Source organism: Pimephales promelas, chromosome 25 (genome assembly GCF_988280905.1).
Source record: "Pimephales promelas chromosome 25, fPimPro1.hap1.1, whole genome shotgun sequence".
Classification (NCBI taxonomy): Eukaryota; Metazoa; Chordata; class Actinopteri; order Cypriniformes; family Leuciscidae; genus Pimephales; species Pimephales promelas.
The window spans coordinates 8,106,657-8,122,954 of record NC_142793.1 but is presented as its reverse complement, the minus strand read 5'-3'; the positions used below and the strand labels follow the sequence as shown (position 1 = coordinate 8,122,954).

At 46.9% G+C, this 16,298-nt stretch overlaps 1 protein-coding gene across 4 annotated transcripts in view; it reads left to right on the top strand.

Annotated features, from left to right (window-relative positions):
• The window catches only part of LOC120473353 (mixed lineage kinase domain-like protein), a 67,908-nt gene that overhangs the window by 27,800 nt on the left and 23,810 nt on the right, over positions 1–16,298 (top strand). Inside the window, exons 11-12 of one of the 4 annotated variants that reach the window (XR_005621578.2) lie at positions 776–931; positions 1,679–1,758. The exons of 1 other annotated variant lie outside the window; for it this stretch is intronic. Coding sequence is in view for 2 of the 3 variants with exons in the window: in XM_039663141.2 (XP_039519075.2) it covers positions 7,682–8,070 (389 nt within the window). In the remaining variant the exon portion in view is untranslated. Of the gene's footprint in view, positions 1–775; positions 995–1,678; positions 1,759–7,681; positions 8,289–16,298 lie in introns of those variants that run through there. 2 more of the 4 variants (XM_039663141.2, XM_089127828.1) reach the window with 2 other exon arrangements.

The window sequence follows — 16,298 nt, the reverse complement described above, 5'->3', positions numbered from 1 at the left end:
CGCTTGCCGTGGGCCGGAGCCTGCTGCCATCCGCCAGTGAAGGGGAGGAGCAGGGAGCGGGGGACTCCTGCCGTCTGCCCAAGGCACCCGAGGAGCCGTCGCCGTCCACCGGGGGCGGGGGAGCGTCGAGGCGTTCACCGAGGGCCATCCAGCGTCGCCGCCGGGCACCGCGGAGATCGCCCAGCTGGTGAGGGACAAGATGGCAGCGCGTTGTGGGAGCCGGACCAATTTTTTTATTTTATTTTTTTTTTCCTCTCTCCCCTCTCTCGTGTCCGTCGCTCCTCGTGCTTCCGTCTCCGTCTCCCTCGGCTCGTCGATCCATACCCCCTAGGGATCGCCGCCGCCAGGGGGGGAGTAGGCACAGTCTCGGGTGTACCCCCCGGCCTGTGAGGGGTGATGGGGGTATGTGGTGAGCAGGACGGCCGAGGGACGAGAGAGAAAGTCGCGAGGCCGGTGGTGCGATTGCTAATGAGCAGCACCTGTGAAGCACACCGGTCTCGCATCTCTCACGAAGGAGCGGAGCCATAAAGGGGGAGCGACGGAGTGGATGATCGAGAGAGGAACAGGCCTGCTTTTGTTTGTATTTTATATTTGGTAAGCCAGCAGTCGTCCGTGAGGGGCTGCTGGCCGGTATTTATGTTTTATTTTGGGTAGCCAGCAGTCGTCCGTGAGGGGCTGCTGGCAGGTAATTTGTTTGTTTATTTTATTTAAATAAAGTTTTATTTTATTATTATTATCCGTTTCATGCCTCCTTCTTCCCTGAACTTTGTTACAGCGTTAATCTTCCGGACAACGTGAGCGACAGTTTAGCCAATCACAACACACCGGGCCAAACTAACCAATCTGAGCCCACTGCCTATTTCTAAAGGGGAGTGGTTTCATAAGTCGACAAGTCGTTCGAGGACAGAGAAGAGCGCGGCTGACAAGAAAGGTGAAGTTTATGAAAAATAAGACTTTTTAAAATAGAAAAAACACGAATACATGTTATATTGCACCCCATAAACACAATCATGCAAAGAAAAAAAGCAGTCAACCCCCCCCCCCCCCCCCCCCCTTTAAAATCAGAGGCAGCAGTTGTTGGGCCACAACCTGGCTAAGACTTAATCATTTTAAATGTATTCGCATGTATAATTCCAGACATAGCCTTGTGTTTTAGTTTTTTCAAATGCCAGCGCTAGCTTTACAGCCACTAGGCTAGTAGTTATGCTATTTTGTGTCTATGTCACGGATACATCTGCTTCAGTGCCAGATTCCTTCACTCCGCCCACCCGATCGGCATCCCCGCAATTCTAATCACCATCACCTGTCACCACCACCTGCACTCGATCCCCGTCTCATTCACCAGCACCATAAAAGACTCACCCGTTCACTTCTTCATTGTCTGGTCGCTTCGACACATCCGACCTCAGACTTCCACTATGCTACTTACCTGATACCTACCTGATTCCAGTCCTTCACCTGATCCTTCATCTTCATTCCTGTTCCCGTTCCTCTGGATTCCCTCTTCAGCCTGCCTACCGATTCCAATCATCCTGCACAGATAAGAGACTTTGATTAAGACTGTTCTGAGATACCTTCAATTATCCTCCTACCCGTTACTCACCTGCTATTCCTCATTGTGCCTCTGTTTCAATAAACCAGTTCAACTGACCAGTCTGTGTCTTCCGATCCCTGACAGAAGACCAGACCAGCAAACATGCTACAACCCACTCCCAGCACCACCACAGCGGCGATCCCCCCACCAGCTCCCTCCATTCCCCTGATCAGTTCATCACCACTCGCTACCTTCACAACACCGGCTTCTTCATCCACCGCCTCTGCATGTCCCATGGCCCAACCAGCGCCATTCTCCGGCGAGGAGGGAGAGTGCAACGGGTTTATGCTGCAGTGCGAGCTCTATCTGGAGATGAATCCCGGGAAATTCCCCACTGAGCGATCTAAAGTGGCGTTTGTAATCTCGCTTCTCAGCAGACGAGCCCTTCGTTGGGCGCATGCTCTATGGAAGGATCGCGGTCCGGTAACACAAACATTCTCAGCCTTTTCAGCTCATTTCCTAGAAGTGTTCTCACAGTCTTCTAATGCCATATCAGTCCAAGATCAGATTTTTCGAATTAAACAAAGGTAAACCTTCAGTGTCTTCCAATGCTTTGCAGTTTCGCACGCTTGCAGCCACCTGTGGATGGAATGAGTCTGCGCTAATTACGGCGTACCGTCATGGTCTAAATCCAGAAATTCGGTTACAACTGGCTATCTACAGTACGATGCCGCCGTGGGTCTGGAGAACATCATCCAACGCTCCATCCGCGTTGATCAACGCCGCACTGCATGCATGGTCGACATCCCCATACCTCCTCCTCCTCGTCCAACATCAGGCCTGAACCTTCCAGCAAGAGAACCCATGGAAATTGGATCTCATCATCTGTCTTCATCAGAACGTCAACGTTGCATTACAAATCATCTCTGTCTGTATTGTGGAGCTACTGGTCATCAACTTCCCACCTGTCCTATTCGTCCTCCCTGGCCCGCGGTGAGTACAGTCCGTCTACCGCTACCCATCTCTTCTATGAAATATACATCAGCGATCATCGCTTATTTTCACCGCTCTCTTCCAGTACAAGCCCTAATCGACTCCGGATCTGCAGGCAACTTCATATCTCTGTCCACTCTTCAACGGCTTCAAACACATCAACGAGCGATTCCCCACAATCTCCACGTTAAATCCATCCTGGGGAAACCGCTGGGCCGAGGAAGAATTGGACATCGCAGTCCGGACATCACCCTTCAAATCGGTCATCTTCATCGTGAGGAAATCTCATTTCTGGTGCTGGAGGGTTCTACTGCGGAGATCATCCTGGGACGCCCCTGGTTGGAGAGACACGCCCCCAACATCCAGTGGTCATCAGGTGAAATCTTGCAGTGGGGTAAGAACTGCTTCAACCATTGTCTCATACCAGTCAAGAAGCCTTCACGACCATCCTCTGCTCCTTCATCTTCGGTTCCCCTCGCGTCCACCTCCGTCGAGAGTCCACCTGTCAATAACCTACCGGAGATACCCACTCCTTACCGGGCGTTCCAGGATGTCTTCAACAAGCAGCTGGCAACCACCCTTCCACCACACCGGCCGTGGGACTGTGCGATCGACCTGCTGCCTGGGGCAGTACTACCTCATGGTAAGATCTACCCATTGTCCATCCTGAAACAGAAGGCCATGGAGGAGTACATCGAGGAGGCGCTACAACAAGGCTACATCCGTCCATCTACGTCCCCTGCCGCTTCCAGCTTTTTCTTTGTTAGCAAGAAGGACGGAGTCTTGCGCCCCTGCATAGACTACCGGATTCTCAATCAATCAACAGTTAAGTTTCGCTATCCCCTTCCTCTGCTTCCTGCCGCCCGGGAACAACTTCGAGATGCTCAAATCTTCACCAAGCTAGACCTTCGTAGTGCTTATAACCTTATTCGCATTCGAAAAGGAGATGAGTGGAAGACCGCCTTCATTACCCCTGCAGGCCACTACTAATATCTCGTGATGCCTTTCGGTCTGTCCAACTCACCTTCTGTCTTCCAGGGATTTATGAATGAAATCTTCCGTGATGTACTGAATCGATTCGTCATCATCTATATCGACAACATCCTCATCTATTCCGCCAACCTACCTGAGCATATTCGTCATGCACGATTCGTCCTGCAACGCTTGAGAGATCACCATCTATATTTTGTGTTGATAACACAGTACCTACTAAAAAGATCAAATGTTATTCAAATAACAAACCTTGGGTGACCACTGAGTTAAAATTATTATTAAATGAGAAAAAAAGGGCTTTCCTAGTGGGTGATAAAGATGAGCAAAAGAGAGTACAGAAGTTACTAAAAGTAAAAATTAGAGAGGGGAAAGAGAGTTATAAGTCAAAAATGGAACAAAAATTACAACAAAAGAACACGAGAGAGGTCTGGAAAGATCTAAACATGATGTCAGGACATGAGAATAAAGTAAGAAGATACACTTCCTCTAGTGATCAGACATGGGTAGATGAATTAAATGTATTTTTTAATAGATTTAATGTTGGGTCAAATGATTCTAAACATTCTCTATTAAGTAGTTTACCACGGAGTTCCTCGTCATCCCCAGCCCTAAGCTCATCATTTTCTCCCATTCGTGAGTATGTTCCTGGTTTCTCGTTATCAGTTGAACAAGTAAGAAGTGGGCTAAAGAGAATTAAGATAAATAAATCTCCAGGTCCAGATGGTATTAATTCTAGAGTTCTAAAAGCCTGTGCTGATCAGATCTGCTGGGTGGTTCATTATATTTTTAACTTAAGTCTGCATTTAGAAAAAATACCTGTTTTATGGAAAACATCATGTGTAGTACCCGTACCTAAATTATCAAATCCCACTGAGTTCTCGCACTATAGGCCTATTGCATTAACAGCACAGTTAATGAAGGTTTTTGAAAGATTGGTATTAAATCATATAAAGTCACTACTGTGTGGTGCTGAGGATAGATTACAGTTCGCTTACAAAACTGGCGTTGGAGTGGATGATGCACTTATTTACCTTTTGCATAAATCCCTAAGTCACTTAGAGAACCCGGACTGCACAGTTAGAATTACATTCTTTGATTTCTCTAGTGCATTTAATACTATTCAGCCTTCACTACTACGAAGTAAGATGGAGAATGCTGGAGTACATCAGGGTATGGTCAATTGGATAACTGATTATCTCTCTAATAGACCACAGTATGTAAGGATGCAGGACTGTGTGTCTCAAGTAGTGAAGTGCAGCACTGGAGTCACTCAAGGAACTGTTTTAGCACCATTTTTGTTCACATTTTATACATCAGATTTTCAGTATAATTCAAAATCTTGTCATCTCCAGAAATTTTCTGATGATTCTGTAATAGTTGGCTGTATTAAGCACCATGATGAGAGTGAATATAGGGAGCTAATAAAGAGTTTTGTGGACTGGTGTGATAAAAACGATCTCAGGCTAAATGCTTGTAAGACAAAGGAAATAGTGGTTGATTTTAGTAGACATCCTCAGAAAGTGGTACCAGTAAACATAAAAGAATCAGAGGTTGAGATTGTAACAACTCACAAGTATCTGGGTGTATATCTGAACAACAAGCTCAACTGGTCGGATAACACGATGTATGTCCATAAGAAGGGTCAGAGTCGTATTCATTTGTTACGACGGCTGAGATCCTTTGGGGTACGTCAGGTACTACTTAAGACATTCTATGATTCTGTAGTCTCATCTGTTATTTTGTTCTCCATTACATGTTGGGGAGGGGGATTGTTGGAAAAGGAGAAGAATAAGTTAAACAAACTTATAAAGAAGGCAGGCTCTGTCGTGGGGAGCGTGTTACCCACTGTAGACGAGATAATGCAGGATAGAATGATTGGAAAACTTTCATTAATCATGACCATCATCCTCTTAATGAAATATCTCAAGCCTATGCGAGTACCCACAGCTCAAGATTAATTCATCCACGCTGTTACAAAGAGCGTTTTAGAAAATCTTTTTTTCCAACTGCAATTAGATTTTACAATCAGTGCTATATAAGATGATGTAGATGATGGTCATATATATAATCATGGTCATAATGCTTTGAAAAATTGATATTTGAGTATAAGACCTGTTGTTGTTGTGTATGTTGTTTTTATGTTTTTATTTTATTTTTATTGTATTTATGTGCTGCTGTGACATATAAATTTCCCCCCTGGGATTAATAAAGTAAATCAATCAAATATATTTGAAGTTGGAGAAATGTGAGTTCCACCAGAGATCCATCCAGTTCCTGGGATATGTCATCACCCCGCAAGGGGTCACCATGGACCAGAGGAAGGTGGACGCTGTCACTCACTGACCGCTCCCTACCAACATCAAGGAACTTCAACGATTCCTGGGCTTCGCCAACTTCTACCGTGATTCAAACCTTTGATTCATCAAAGGTTTCAGTGAGATCTGCGCTCCTATTACTTCCCTCCTAGAATGCGGGGCCAAGTCTCTGTCCTGGACTTCTCAAGCAACCATCGCCTTCGAAGTGCTGAAGAGGTCTTTCAGCTCTGCTCCTACCCTCGTCCTTCCGGATCCAGAGCTCCCATTTCTCGTTGAAGTCGACGCCTCCACCACCAGGGTAGGAGCAGTCCTCTCACAGCGGCAGGGGACTCCACTCCGACTCCATCCATGCGCCTTCTTTTGCAAAAAACTGTCCCCTGCGGAGCAGAATTATGACATTGGTAATCGAGAACTGTTCGCCATCAAGCTCGCTTTGGAAGAGTGGAGGCACTGGCTGGAGGGAGCCAACCATCCTTTCATCGTCATCACTGACCATCGTAACCTTGAGTATTTATGTGAAGCCAGAAGACTAAACACCCGTCAGGCTCGCTGGGCACTTTTCTTCACCCGTTTCAACTTCAAAGTCACCTATCGCCCAGGACCAAAGAACACCAAGGCGGATGCTCTGTCTTGTCAGTTTCACCCTAATTCCTGTTCATCAGTTCCTGAAACTATCCTCCCTCTAGCCATGGTCATCAGCCCCATCCAGTGGAGTTTGGATGATCATATTGCAGAAGCTACCCAGTCTGAACCTGCTCCGCCTGGAGGTCCTGAGGGACGGGTCTACGTACCCACTCGGATCCGGCTGTCCCTCATGGACTCAGTTCACACATCTCCGGGCTCTGGGCACCCAGGCAGCCACCAAACCCTCTCGCTCATCCAACAACGCTATTGGTGGCCCAACATGACACAGGATGTCTCCCGGTACATCAAAGGATGCTCAGTCTGTGCCATGGCCAAGGTTCCACGCTGCCTTCCGGAGGGAAAGCTGGTATCCCTACCTGTTGCCCATACGACCCTGGTCACACCTAGGGGTGGATTTTGTCACCGACTTACCTGAATCTAATTTCCATACCTGCATTCTGGTGGTAGTAGACCGGTTCTGCAAAGCCTGTAAATTTATCCCCTTGGCCGGTCTACCCACAGTTTTTGAGACCGCAGAAGCCCTTTTCCAGCAGATCTTCCGGCACTTCGGCATCCCCGAAGACATAGTATCCGATCGTGGCCCTCAGTTCATCTCCTGTGTGTGGAGAGCTTTCTTCAATCTGCTAGGTGTCTCGGTAAGCTTGACCTCCGGATACCATCCCCAGTCTAACGGCCAGACTGAGCGGAAGATTCAGGAGATCGGGAGATACCTGCGGTCATACTGCCAGCTGGAGCCGTTATCTTCCCTGGGCAGAGTATGCACAGAACTCCCTTCGTCAATCCTCCACCGTTCTCACTCCCTTCCAGTGCATACTCGGCTACCAACCACCACTATTCCCCTGGAATGGAGTACCCTCCAACGTTCCAGCAGTCCATCATTGGTTCCAGATGAGCGAGAGGGTCTGGGACTCAGCCCATGTACATCTCCAGCGGGCTGTTCGGAGACACAAGAGCCAGGCCGATGCCAGACGCTCTGCAACCCCTCACTATCAACCCGGGCAGTTGGTCTAGCTCTCCACCCGTGACATCCGTCTCCGACAGCCCTGTTGTAAGCTGAGTCCCAGATACATAGTTCCATTCGCCATACAGAGACAAATCAATGAAGTCACCTACCGATTGTCACTACCAGCTCACTTCCGTATCTCACCATCATTCCACGTCTCATTATTGAAACCGTACACTAATCCTCTTCTCCCTGCAGGGTCTGGTACTGAAGATGTACCTCCTCCTCCTCCTGCTGCTGACTCCGAGGACAACAGCATACAAAGTCCACGATATTCTGGACTCCCGGCGACGGGGGGGGGGGGGGGCGGCTGGAATACCTTGTGGACTGGGAAGGCTTCGGGGCCGAGGAAAGATGCTGGGTTGTCACGGATACATCTGCTTCAGTGCCAGATTCCTTCACTCCGCCCACCCGATCGGCATCCCCGCAATTCTAATCACCATCACCTGTCACCACCACCTGCACTCAATCCCCGTCTCATTCACCAGCACCTTAAAAGACTCACCCGTTCACTTCTTCATTGTTTGGTCTCGTCGGCACATCCGACCTCAGACTCCCACTACGCTACTTACCTGATACCTAACTGATTCCAGTCCTTCATCTGATCCTTCATCTTCAGTCCTGTTCCCGTTCCTCTGGATTCCCTCTTCAGCCTGCCTACCGATTCCAATCATCCTGCACAGATAAGAGACTTTGATTAAGACTGTTCTGAGATACCTTCAATTATCCTCCAACCCGTTACTCACCTGCCATTCCTCATTGTGCATCTTTTTCAATAAACCAGTTCAACTTACCAGTCTGTGTCTTCCGATGCCTGACAGTCTACGCCAAATGCGCACAAACATTATGGACCTGATTTTTGTATATAAGTACTAATGTTTTAAACGTATTTTTCATGTATAAATGCTTTATGACGTTATTTTCGATTTGATAAAAAACGTTAAATGTAGGGGTGTAACGGTACACAAAAATCACGGTTCGGTACGTACCTCGGTTTTAAAGTCACGGTTCGGTACGTTTTCGATACAGCATAAAGAAAGAAATGCCAGAGAAATTTCCTATTTGTTTAAAGAAAAAATATTTTTAAATAAGTGTGAGTTTTCCTAGATCTTGAAACTTTCAGGTTTATAAATGGGGGTCATCTTTGAAGGATGAACAAATAATGTTTTGGTCATCACATTAAAAATAACTTTTAAATATATATTTATTTATATAATATTTGAATTTTGAAGTGCTGGAAAAAGATGTGTGAAGTACTTGAAAGCATTTCACCATTCCAGCCAAACTGGTTCCAGTTAGTGTTACTATAATAAATCCATGGTGAATGTTGCTGTTCTGTGGACGTAAAGTATTACTAGTTCATTCACAGCACAATGTTTCTCCTGGTTTCCACGTCAGCGCTGTTTGATCTAATAGAGATCTACGGTTAATAACGGAGAAATGTGAATGCATCTCACTAGATCTTGCAGCGATGTTATTACCTCAGTGGCGAATTCAAATGTTTTCTTTACCGGATCTCTTAGCGCTGTGTATTAACATTGTTGCTTGATCGAGATCGGCTCGCGCTGCACAGATGTTGCTGGTCCGAACTGATAAACGATCCGTGAAGCACATAACGAGTAGCGCAGTTTCGTTCTGCTTTCATTACGCTTGCCATTTGATGTTGCGCAACGTTGTGTTGGCCGTGTCAGCACGAATTTTGCCGGCAGGAAAAATGGTCCAAGCAATCGTTCGGTTTGTATGCGTACTGAACCGGAAGCCTCGAACCGAAACGTTTCAATACGAATACATGTACCGTTACACCCCTAGTAAATTGCCAACGCTGTTTGAGTATAACATTAGCAGCCAGTCAGTAACTTTAACGTGTATAAAGTTAAAAAATTTAGCAAATTATCATTCAGAAACGTTTAGTAAGAGCCGTGTGGTAAGGTTCTGTTTGACTCTCTTCATTGCCGCTTTCTCGTTCTGATTATGTCTCAAACTGATACTGCAGTTCGACACCATTATTTACATCTGGACCGGAGCGCAGGCACGTTTCGCCCGTAAAGGTAATGGGCGTTAACCTTTCGGACAACGTGAGCGACAGTTTAGCCAATCACAACACGCCGGCCCAAACTAACCAATCTGAGCCCACTACCTGTTTCTGAGGGAGTGGTTTCATAGACTCAGGAAGTCAACAGGTCGTTCAGGAGACAAAGGAGAGCGCGGCTGACAATAAAGGTGAAGTTTATGAAAAATAAGACTTTTTAAGAAAGAAAAACCATGAATACATGTTATATTGCACCCCATAAACACAATCATGCGAAGAAAAAAAGCAGTAAATCACCCTTTAATAATACGTAGAATTATAAAGAAAAACATAACTGACAGAAAAGTGGAATAACAATCATTTATTTCCAAATTTATTCTCCAGCAAAACATATTTGTTTTGTCTGAGGTACAGAACAGAATTTAAGTTATTATTTGCTGAAAATCGTATCCCTATCCACTCTGTGAAGCCACATATTTTGTCATTGGGTGATGAACTGCATTGTTTTATTGTTTCTTTGTTTCCTGGTGTGCACTTATAATGGTAGCATGATTTTTACATTTTTTTTTTTTTTAAATAAAAGGCATTTTTTTAGCCTTGATTTTAGCCTTCTGATTTGAACACTCTGTTTGAAGAGGTGTGCCTACTTAAAGATTAGCAAACTTATTTGAAATAGCTAATTCTGCACACTAACGAATACTTTCATCTTAACTAACAGTGCAAATACGATGTGAATCAGAGATTCATAATTATAACGGGAGTTTTGGCAAAATTCCTAAACAGAGTTTAGTCCTGTACACGAGTCAATACATATCAGAAATCACTGGTCACAGATCATCCATTAGAATTAAAACGCATAAATACTCAGTGTATATCAAACTATCTGTAATAACAAAGCAATAGAGACCACGTAATAAAAACAGTTACTGATACCTAGTGGTGCAACATTACTGTGGGATCATAGTCGGCACATCATCGTCTTTTTGTTTTAATCTTTCAGAAAATCCTGCGTCGAATTGTGCCTTGTTTGTAAACTAATCAGCTGTAAAATAAAGTGAACAAAGCATCAAGCTCTAACTGACAGTCTGGAAAAAATAAAGTTCATCCAGTCTTTCCTATGTTTGGATCGGAAGGAAGGCATTGCAAAGACTTTATTGTTTGGTTTCTGCATAGACCTGCATTTTCCTCTCTCGTTATTTACCTACCACATGCCTGAATCAGTGGGCAGGGCTAGACAGGTAGTGATGTAGAAGCAGGCGTTGATCTTCTTCTGCAGAGGCGGTGTAGCTACCTTATTACGTGATGAAGTAGAACATTCCACAACCTTTTGTTCTGGCAGATTGGCGTCAATAAAAATGTTTTTTAGACTAATGAGAAAGTTTTGAGCTCTGAACAGGATGTTTTAATAGTACAATGACCAAAGATTTTAATGTCAAAAGTTCAGGACCCCTTCAAAAATACATACACCCAAAACACAATGTCACTGTTACGAAGGTGAGAGCCAGTGAGCATTTTATATCACTGCCTTCAACTGGATTTGACAGGTTTGTGGTCTTTACTGAGAATGGAGATGAAGATTGCTGAATAAAGAATTAAAGGGCACCTATAGACCATTTCAAAAGATGTAAACAACACTGGTCCAGAAGCACTTCCTGTTTCAGTTTGTAACTGTTTTCTTTATTTCACATGTAAAGAAAACATCTTAAAGGTGTTTGTTTAACTTTTTGATTCAGTTTTAAATGTTCTGTTGGTTGTATTTTATCCCAGCTTTTATGTAGTGTTAAACAACTGAAACAGGAAGTGCTTCTGGACCAGTGTTGTTTACATCTTGTGAAATGGTCTATTATGGAAAATTCACTTTTACATGGTGTTTGAACATAAATGTGTGTTGGCAGTGTGTGAGCAAAACCACCCTAGAATCAGGGCCGTATTAAGAGCTCACTGGGCCCCGGGGCTATGAGTTACTGCAGGGCCCCCCCCCACCACTTTGAAACCGTGAAACCCCTGTAAACACACACACAGGTATCTGATGCACATGTATCTGACGGCAAGATGGCGCCTTTGTTTGGCATGGCCGTTGCTGCGTCTCATTTATGTCGTTTTTATTTGTTTGTACGTCTCTTTTATGGTCACATTAACCCTGCCTTTAAACCACCGTGCTACCGCTGTTCTGACATACGATCGTGTCACCCTGATGAACATTGGAGTGTATATGGAAGGACTCAGTAACAGCTGGGAGAGTTACAGTCAAACTTTTCCACCTCCGCTGGTGTGCGTACCCAGCCTATTTGATTGCCGATTTTTGCTTCGGGGTCGTGGAAATCCTAAGAAGAGACGAAGGAAAAGGGGTTGCAGAGCTGGCGTTCGGGTCGCGATGAGGCTGTCTTCGGCGATGGGGGTGCCCGGGCTTCTCTGCAGGCGGCAGCCGCGGTGGCTGCTGCCGGTTTTTCCTCGGGATATAGGTGCCGGGAGTGCTCTGTCGCAGGGTCGCCTTCAGCTCGTCCTGTCCGCTGGACGGGATCCCCTTTGGTTACCACCGGACGGCGGTGGACTTGCAGTTGGGAAACTGCAGTCTGTGTCCGACCTGCCTGACCAGCGATTGGTCCCACGACACCGCTGGAAATCACGTGACTGTGCTAGGTGTTTGCGGCCACTACAACCTGCTATTAAGGAGACCGGTCTGCCATCATCGCTCCGTTTAGCACTGCTGAATGCTCGTTCCATCACAAACAAGGCGCATGCCATTAACGATCTTATTTTCACGGAAAAGACGGACTTTATGTTCCTCACAGAAACATGGCAAAAGGATAAGGAAGCCGTACACTTAAATGAGCTCTGCCCTGCAGGTTGCTCAGCGATTGGGACACCTCGAACGGCTCGCCGAGGTGGCGGTCTTGCTGTTGTGTACCGAGACAGTTTTTTATGCAGAGGAATCCACTGTGAAACATTTTCCTCGTTTGAGTCACAGATGATTAAGGTCGGTTCTGTTAACATATTTTATTGTGTGTTAATTTACCGTCCTCCTGGCCCTGCAGGTATCAACTTGATTATCCTCCATAATCAAGCTGGAGAAAGTTTTAATTATTGGAGATTTTAATCTTCATATTGATGATATGTCATGTATTGCAGCTACAGATCTCTTATCTATCACTGACTCTTTTAACTTTACGCAATATGTCTCAGGTCCTACTCACTTAAAGGGGCACACCCTGGACCTTGTTTTCTCATTAGGTCTTGAGATAGTAAATGTGAGTGTGGAGGATGTCCATGTGAGTGACCATAGTTGTGTTTTCTTTAACTTAAATTTACCACGGGACCCCCCGCCTCTGAGAATTAAGGCTCAGAGGAGAGTTTTTAACCAGGATGTTGCTGGGAAGTTTTCTACTTTGTTTGATCCATGCCAGCTAGAGGAGGTTGTAGTGATGTAAATGTGTATGTGGAGTCTTTTAACAGGCAATGTTCAACAATTCTAGATGAAGTGGCACCAATGAAATCAAGCATTGTGTCTGTTAAAAAGCCCTGCCCGTGGATAAATTCATCTGTTCAGAGCCTTAGAAGTAAACGCCGGAAAATAGAGCGCTTATGGAAAGCTACTTAACTCGAAGTTCACAGGCTCTATGTGATACAGATCAGGTTCTATGTAAAGTGTAGGTGATGGAAGGAGACACAGGGTCGGCGATATCTGGGGCTCGTGCACTTTTATTTTTCACTCTTCCCACAGCGCACTCCACGCTCACAATAACGTAACTCAGAAACAAATCACAAACAGAAAGTAAATGTGCAAAAAGAACTCTTCCCGCTACAGCTTCGCATTCGGCTCAATCTCAATGAAGAAGTAACTCGTCGTGTCTGGCCGGTCCGTGCACGAGCTCCCAGTCTCTCTCAAACGTGCTGTCTGCCCGGGCTGCTTATATGCGGTCTCCTCACGCCAATTACTGCAATCACAGACAGGTGTTCGTCATTTGAACTTGACCCGCTTACTCACCGCCTGGCTCCGCCCTCACTCTCCCGCTGCAGATCTCGCCAAACCACGCACACCTCGCCACATACCCCCACCGCCCGACTCAGGCCGGGGAGCCGTCCGGCCTGCAGCCCCCCCCCCCCCCCCCCCCCCCCCTCCTGCGGGAGAGGAAGTCAGCCACAGCCATCTGTGCACCCGGCCTGTGGATCACCTGGAACTTGAAAGGCTGTAACGCTAGATACCAGCGGGTGATCCGCGCGTTGGTATCCTTCATTCGGTGGAGCCATTGCAGGGGAGCGTGGTCCGAACAGAGGGTGAACTCTCGGCCCAGGAGATAATAGCGGAGAGTGAGAACAGCCCACTTAATGGCGAGAGCCTCCTTCTCAATGGTGCTGTACATTGTCTCTCTCTTCGAGAGCTTGCGACTAATGTACAGCACCGGCCGCTCCTCACCCTCTATCTCCTGGGTCAAGACGGCGCCCAGCCCCCTGTCCGATGCGTCGGTCTGCAGGGAAAAAGGGAGAGAAAAGTTAGGAGCCTGTAACAGCGGGCCACCACACAGGGCTGCCTTTATCTGGGTAAAAGCCTGCTGACACTGCTCCGTCCACTGAACGGTATCTGGCGCCTCCTTTTTAGTTAAATCAGTCAGCGGGCTAGCAAGGTCCGAATAATTATGTACAAACCTTCTGTAATATCCTGCTAGCCCCAGGAACTGTCTAACCTCCTTTTTGGTCTTAGGTCTCGGACAGGTCGCACTCGCTGCCGTCTTGTCAATTTGGGGACGCACCTGTCCATGACCCAAGTGAAAGCCCAGATACCTAACTTCCACGCGCCCAATTGCACACTTCTTTGGGTTGGCCGTGAGCCCAGCCCCTCGCAGCGTTCTGAGGACAGCTCGCAGGTGCTGCATATGCCGCTGCCAGTCGTTACTATAGATGATAATATCATCCAGGTATGCCGCGGCATATGCAGCATGCGCCTGGAGGATTCTGTCCATCAGACGCTAAAAGGTAGCCGGTGTGCCGAAGAAACCGAAAGGAAGCGTAACAAATTGGTGTAATCCGAACGGCGTCGTGAAAGCAGTTTTTTCTTTAGACATTGGAGATAAGGGGATCTGCCAATAGCCCTTCGTTAAATCCAGTGTCGAATAAAAGCGAGCAGTGCCGAGCCGATCAAGCAATTCGTCCACCCGCGGCATTGGATATGCATCGAATTTCGATACAGCATTCACCTTGCGATAATCCACACAGAACCGCACGGAGCCGTCAGTTTTAGGCACTAAAACTATCGGGCTCGCCCAGTCACTGTTGGATTCTTCTATTACCCCCATATCCAACATCGCTTCCAATTCATCCTGTACCACTTTCTTTTTATGTTCAGGTAATCTATACGGCCGGCTGCGCACTACCACACCCGGGTCGGTCTCAACATGGTGCTGTATGAGGTTCGTGCGACCAGGAAGGGGCGAGAACACATCAGCAAACTCTGTTTGCAAATTTTGAATGTCAGCAATCTGGGACGGTGAGAGGTGATCTCCGCAAATGGCCAGAGTAGCGGATCGAGACTTTATATTCGCCTCTGGCCCGAGATCCTCCTCCCCACTCACTACCGTCGCCAGCATCGCCGACTCCGCCTCACTCCACTTCTTTAGGAGGTTGAGGTGATAAATCTGATGTGTCCCGTCCCTGTCTGATCGAAGAACCTCATAGTTAAGATCCCCAATTCGCCGTGTGACCACAAAGGGTCCTTGCCACTTGGCGAGTAATTTAGAGCTGGATGTGGGAAGTAATACAAGCACTCTATCTCCCGGTGCAAATTTGCGTAGTTTAGCCCCCCTGTTGTACAGCCGACTTTGTTTGTCCTGAGCCTGTAACAAATTCTCCATAGAGAGCCGCCCCAACGTGTGGAGTTTTGTTCTCAGGTCCAGGACATACTGAATTTCGTTCTTGCTATTCGAAGGTCCGTCCTCCCAAGCCTCTCTAAGGACATCCAGTACCCCGCGGGGCTGGCGTCCATAGAGCAGCTCAAAGGGGGAAAACCCCGTGGAGGCTTGGGGGACCTCCCGTACAGCGAACAAGAGGGGTTCTAGCCACTTATCCCAATTTTTGGCGTCTTCCTGCACGAATTTACGAATCATGGATTTCAATGTGCGATTAAACCGTTCCACCAAGCCATCTGTTTGTGGGTGATAGACGCTGGTACGAATCGATTTAATGCCCAACAATTCGTATAATTCGCGGATAGTACGTGACATAAACGCCGTGCCCTGATCGGTAAGAATCTCTTTCGGGATCCCCACCCGGGAGATTAATTGAAACAGTGCACTCGCGACGCTTTTAGCAGAAATGTTGCGGAGCGGCACTGCTTCGGGGTACCGCGTTGCATAATCCACCAGGACTAATGCAAAGCGATGCCCCCGTGCAGATCGTTCTAATGGCCCGATGAGGTCCATGCCAATTCTTTCGAAGGGGACCTCTATTAAAGGGAGCGGGCACAATGGTGCTTTTCGGTTGGCCGGTGGATTTACCAACTGACATTCGCGACAAGAGGCGCACCACCTGCGCACATTCTCGTGAATGCCTGGCCAAAAAAATCGGGTCATTATGCGATTTAGTGTAGCTGTTTGCCCCAAATGCCCAGCCATTGGATTAGAGTGAGCCGCCTGGAAAAGCATTTCCCGGCGGCTCTTTGGAACTAACAATTGAGTTGTATCTTGCTTTGAATGTGGGTCCTGGGTCACCCGATACAACCTATCCTTGATTACAGCAAAATATGGATAAGAGAGCGGCTGGTTTGGATGGACAGCCTGCCCGTCGATCACTTGG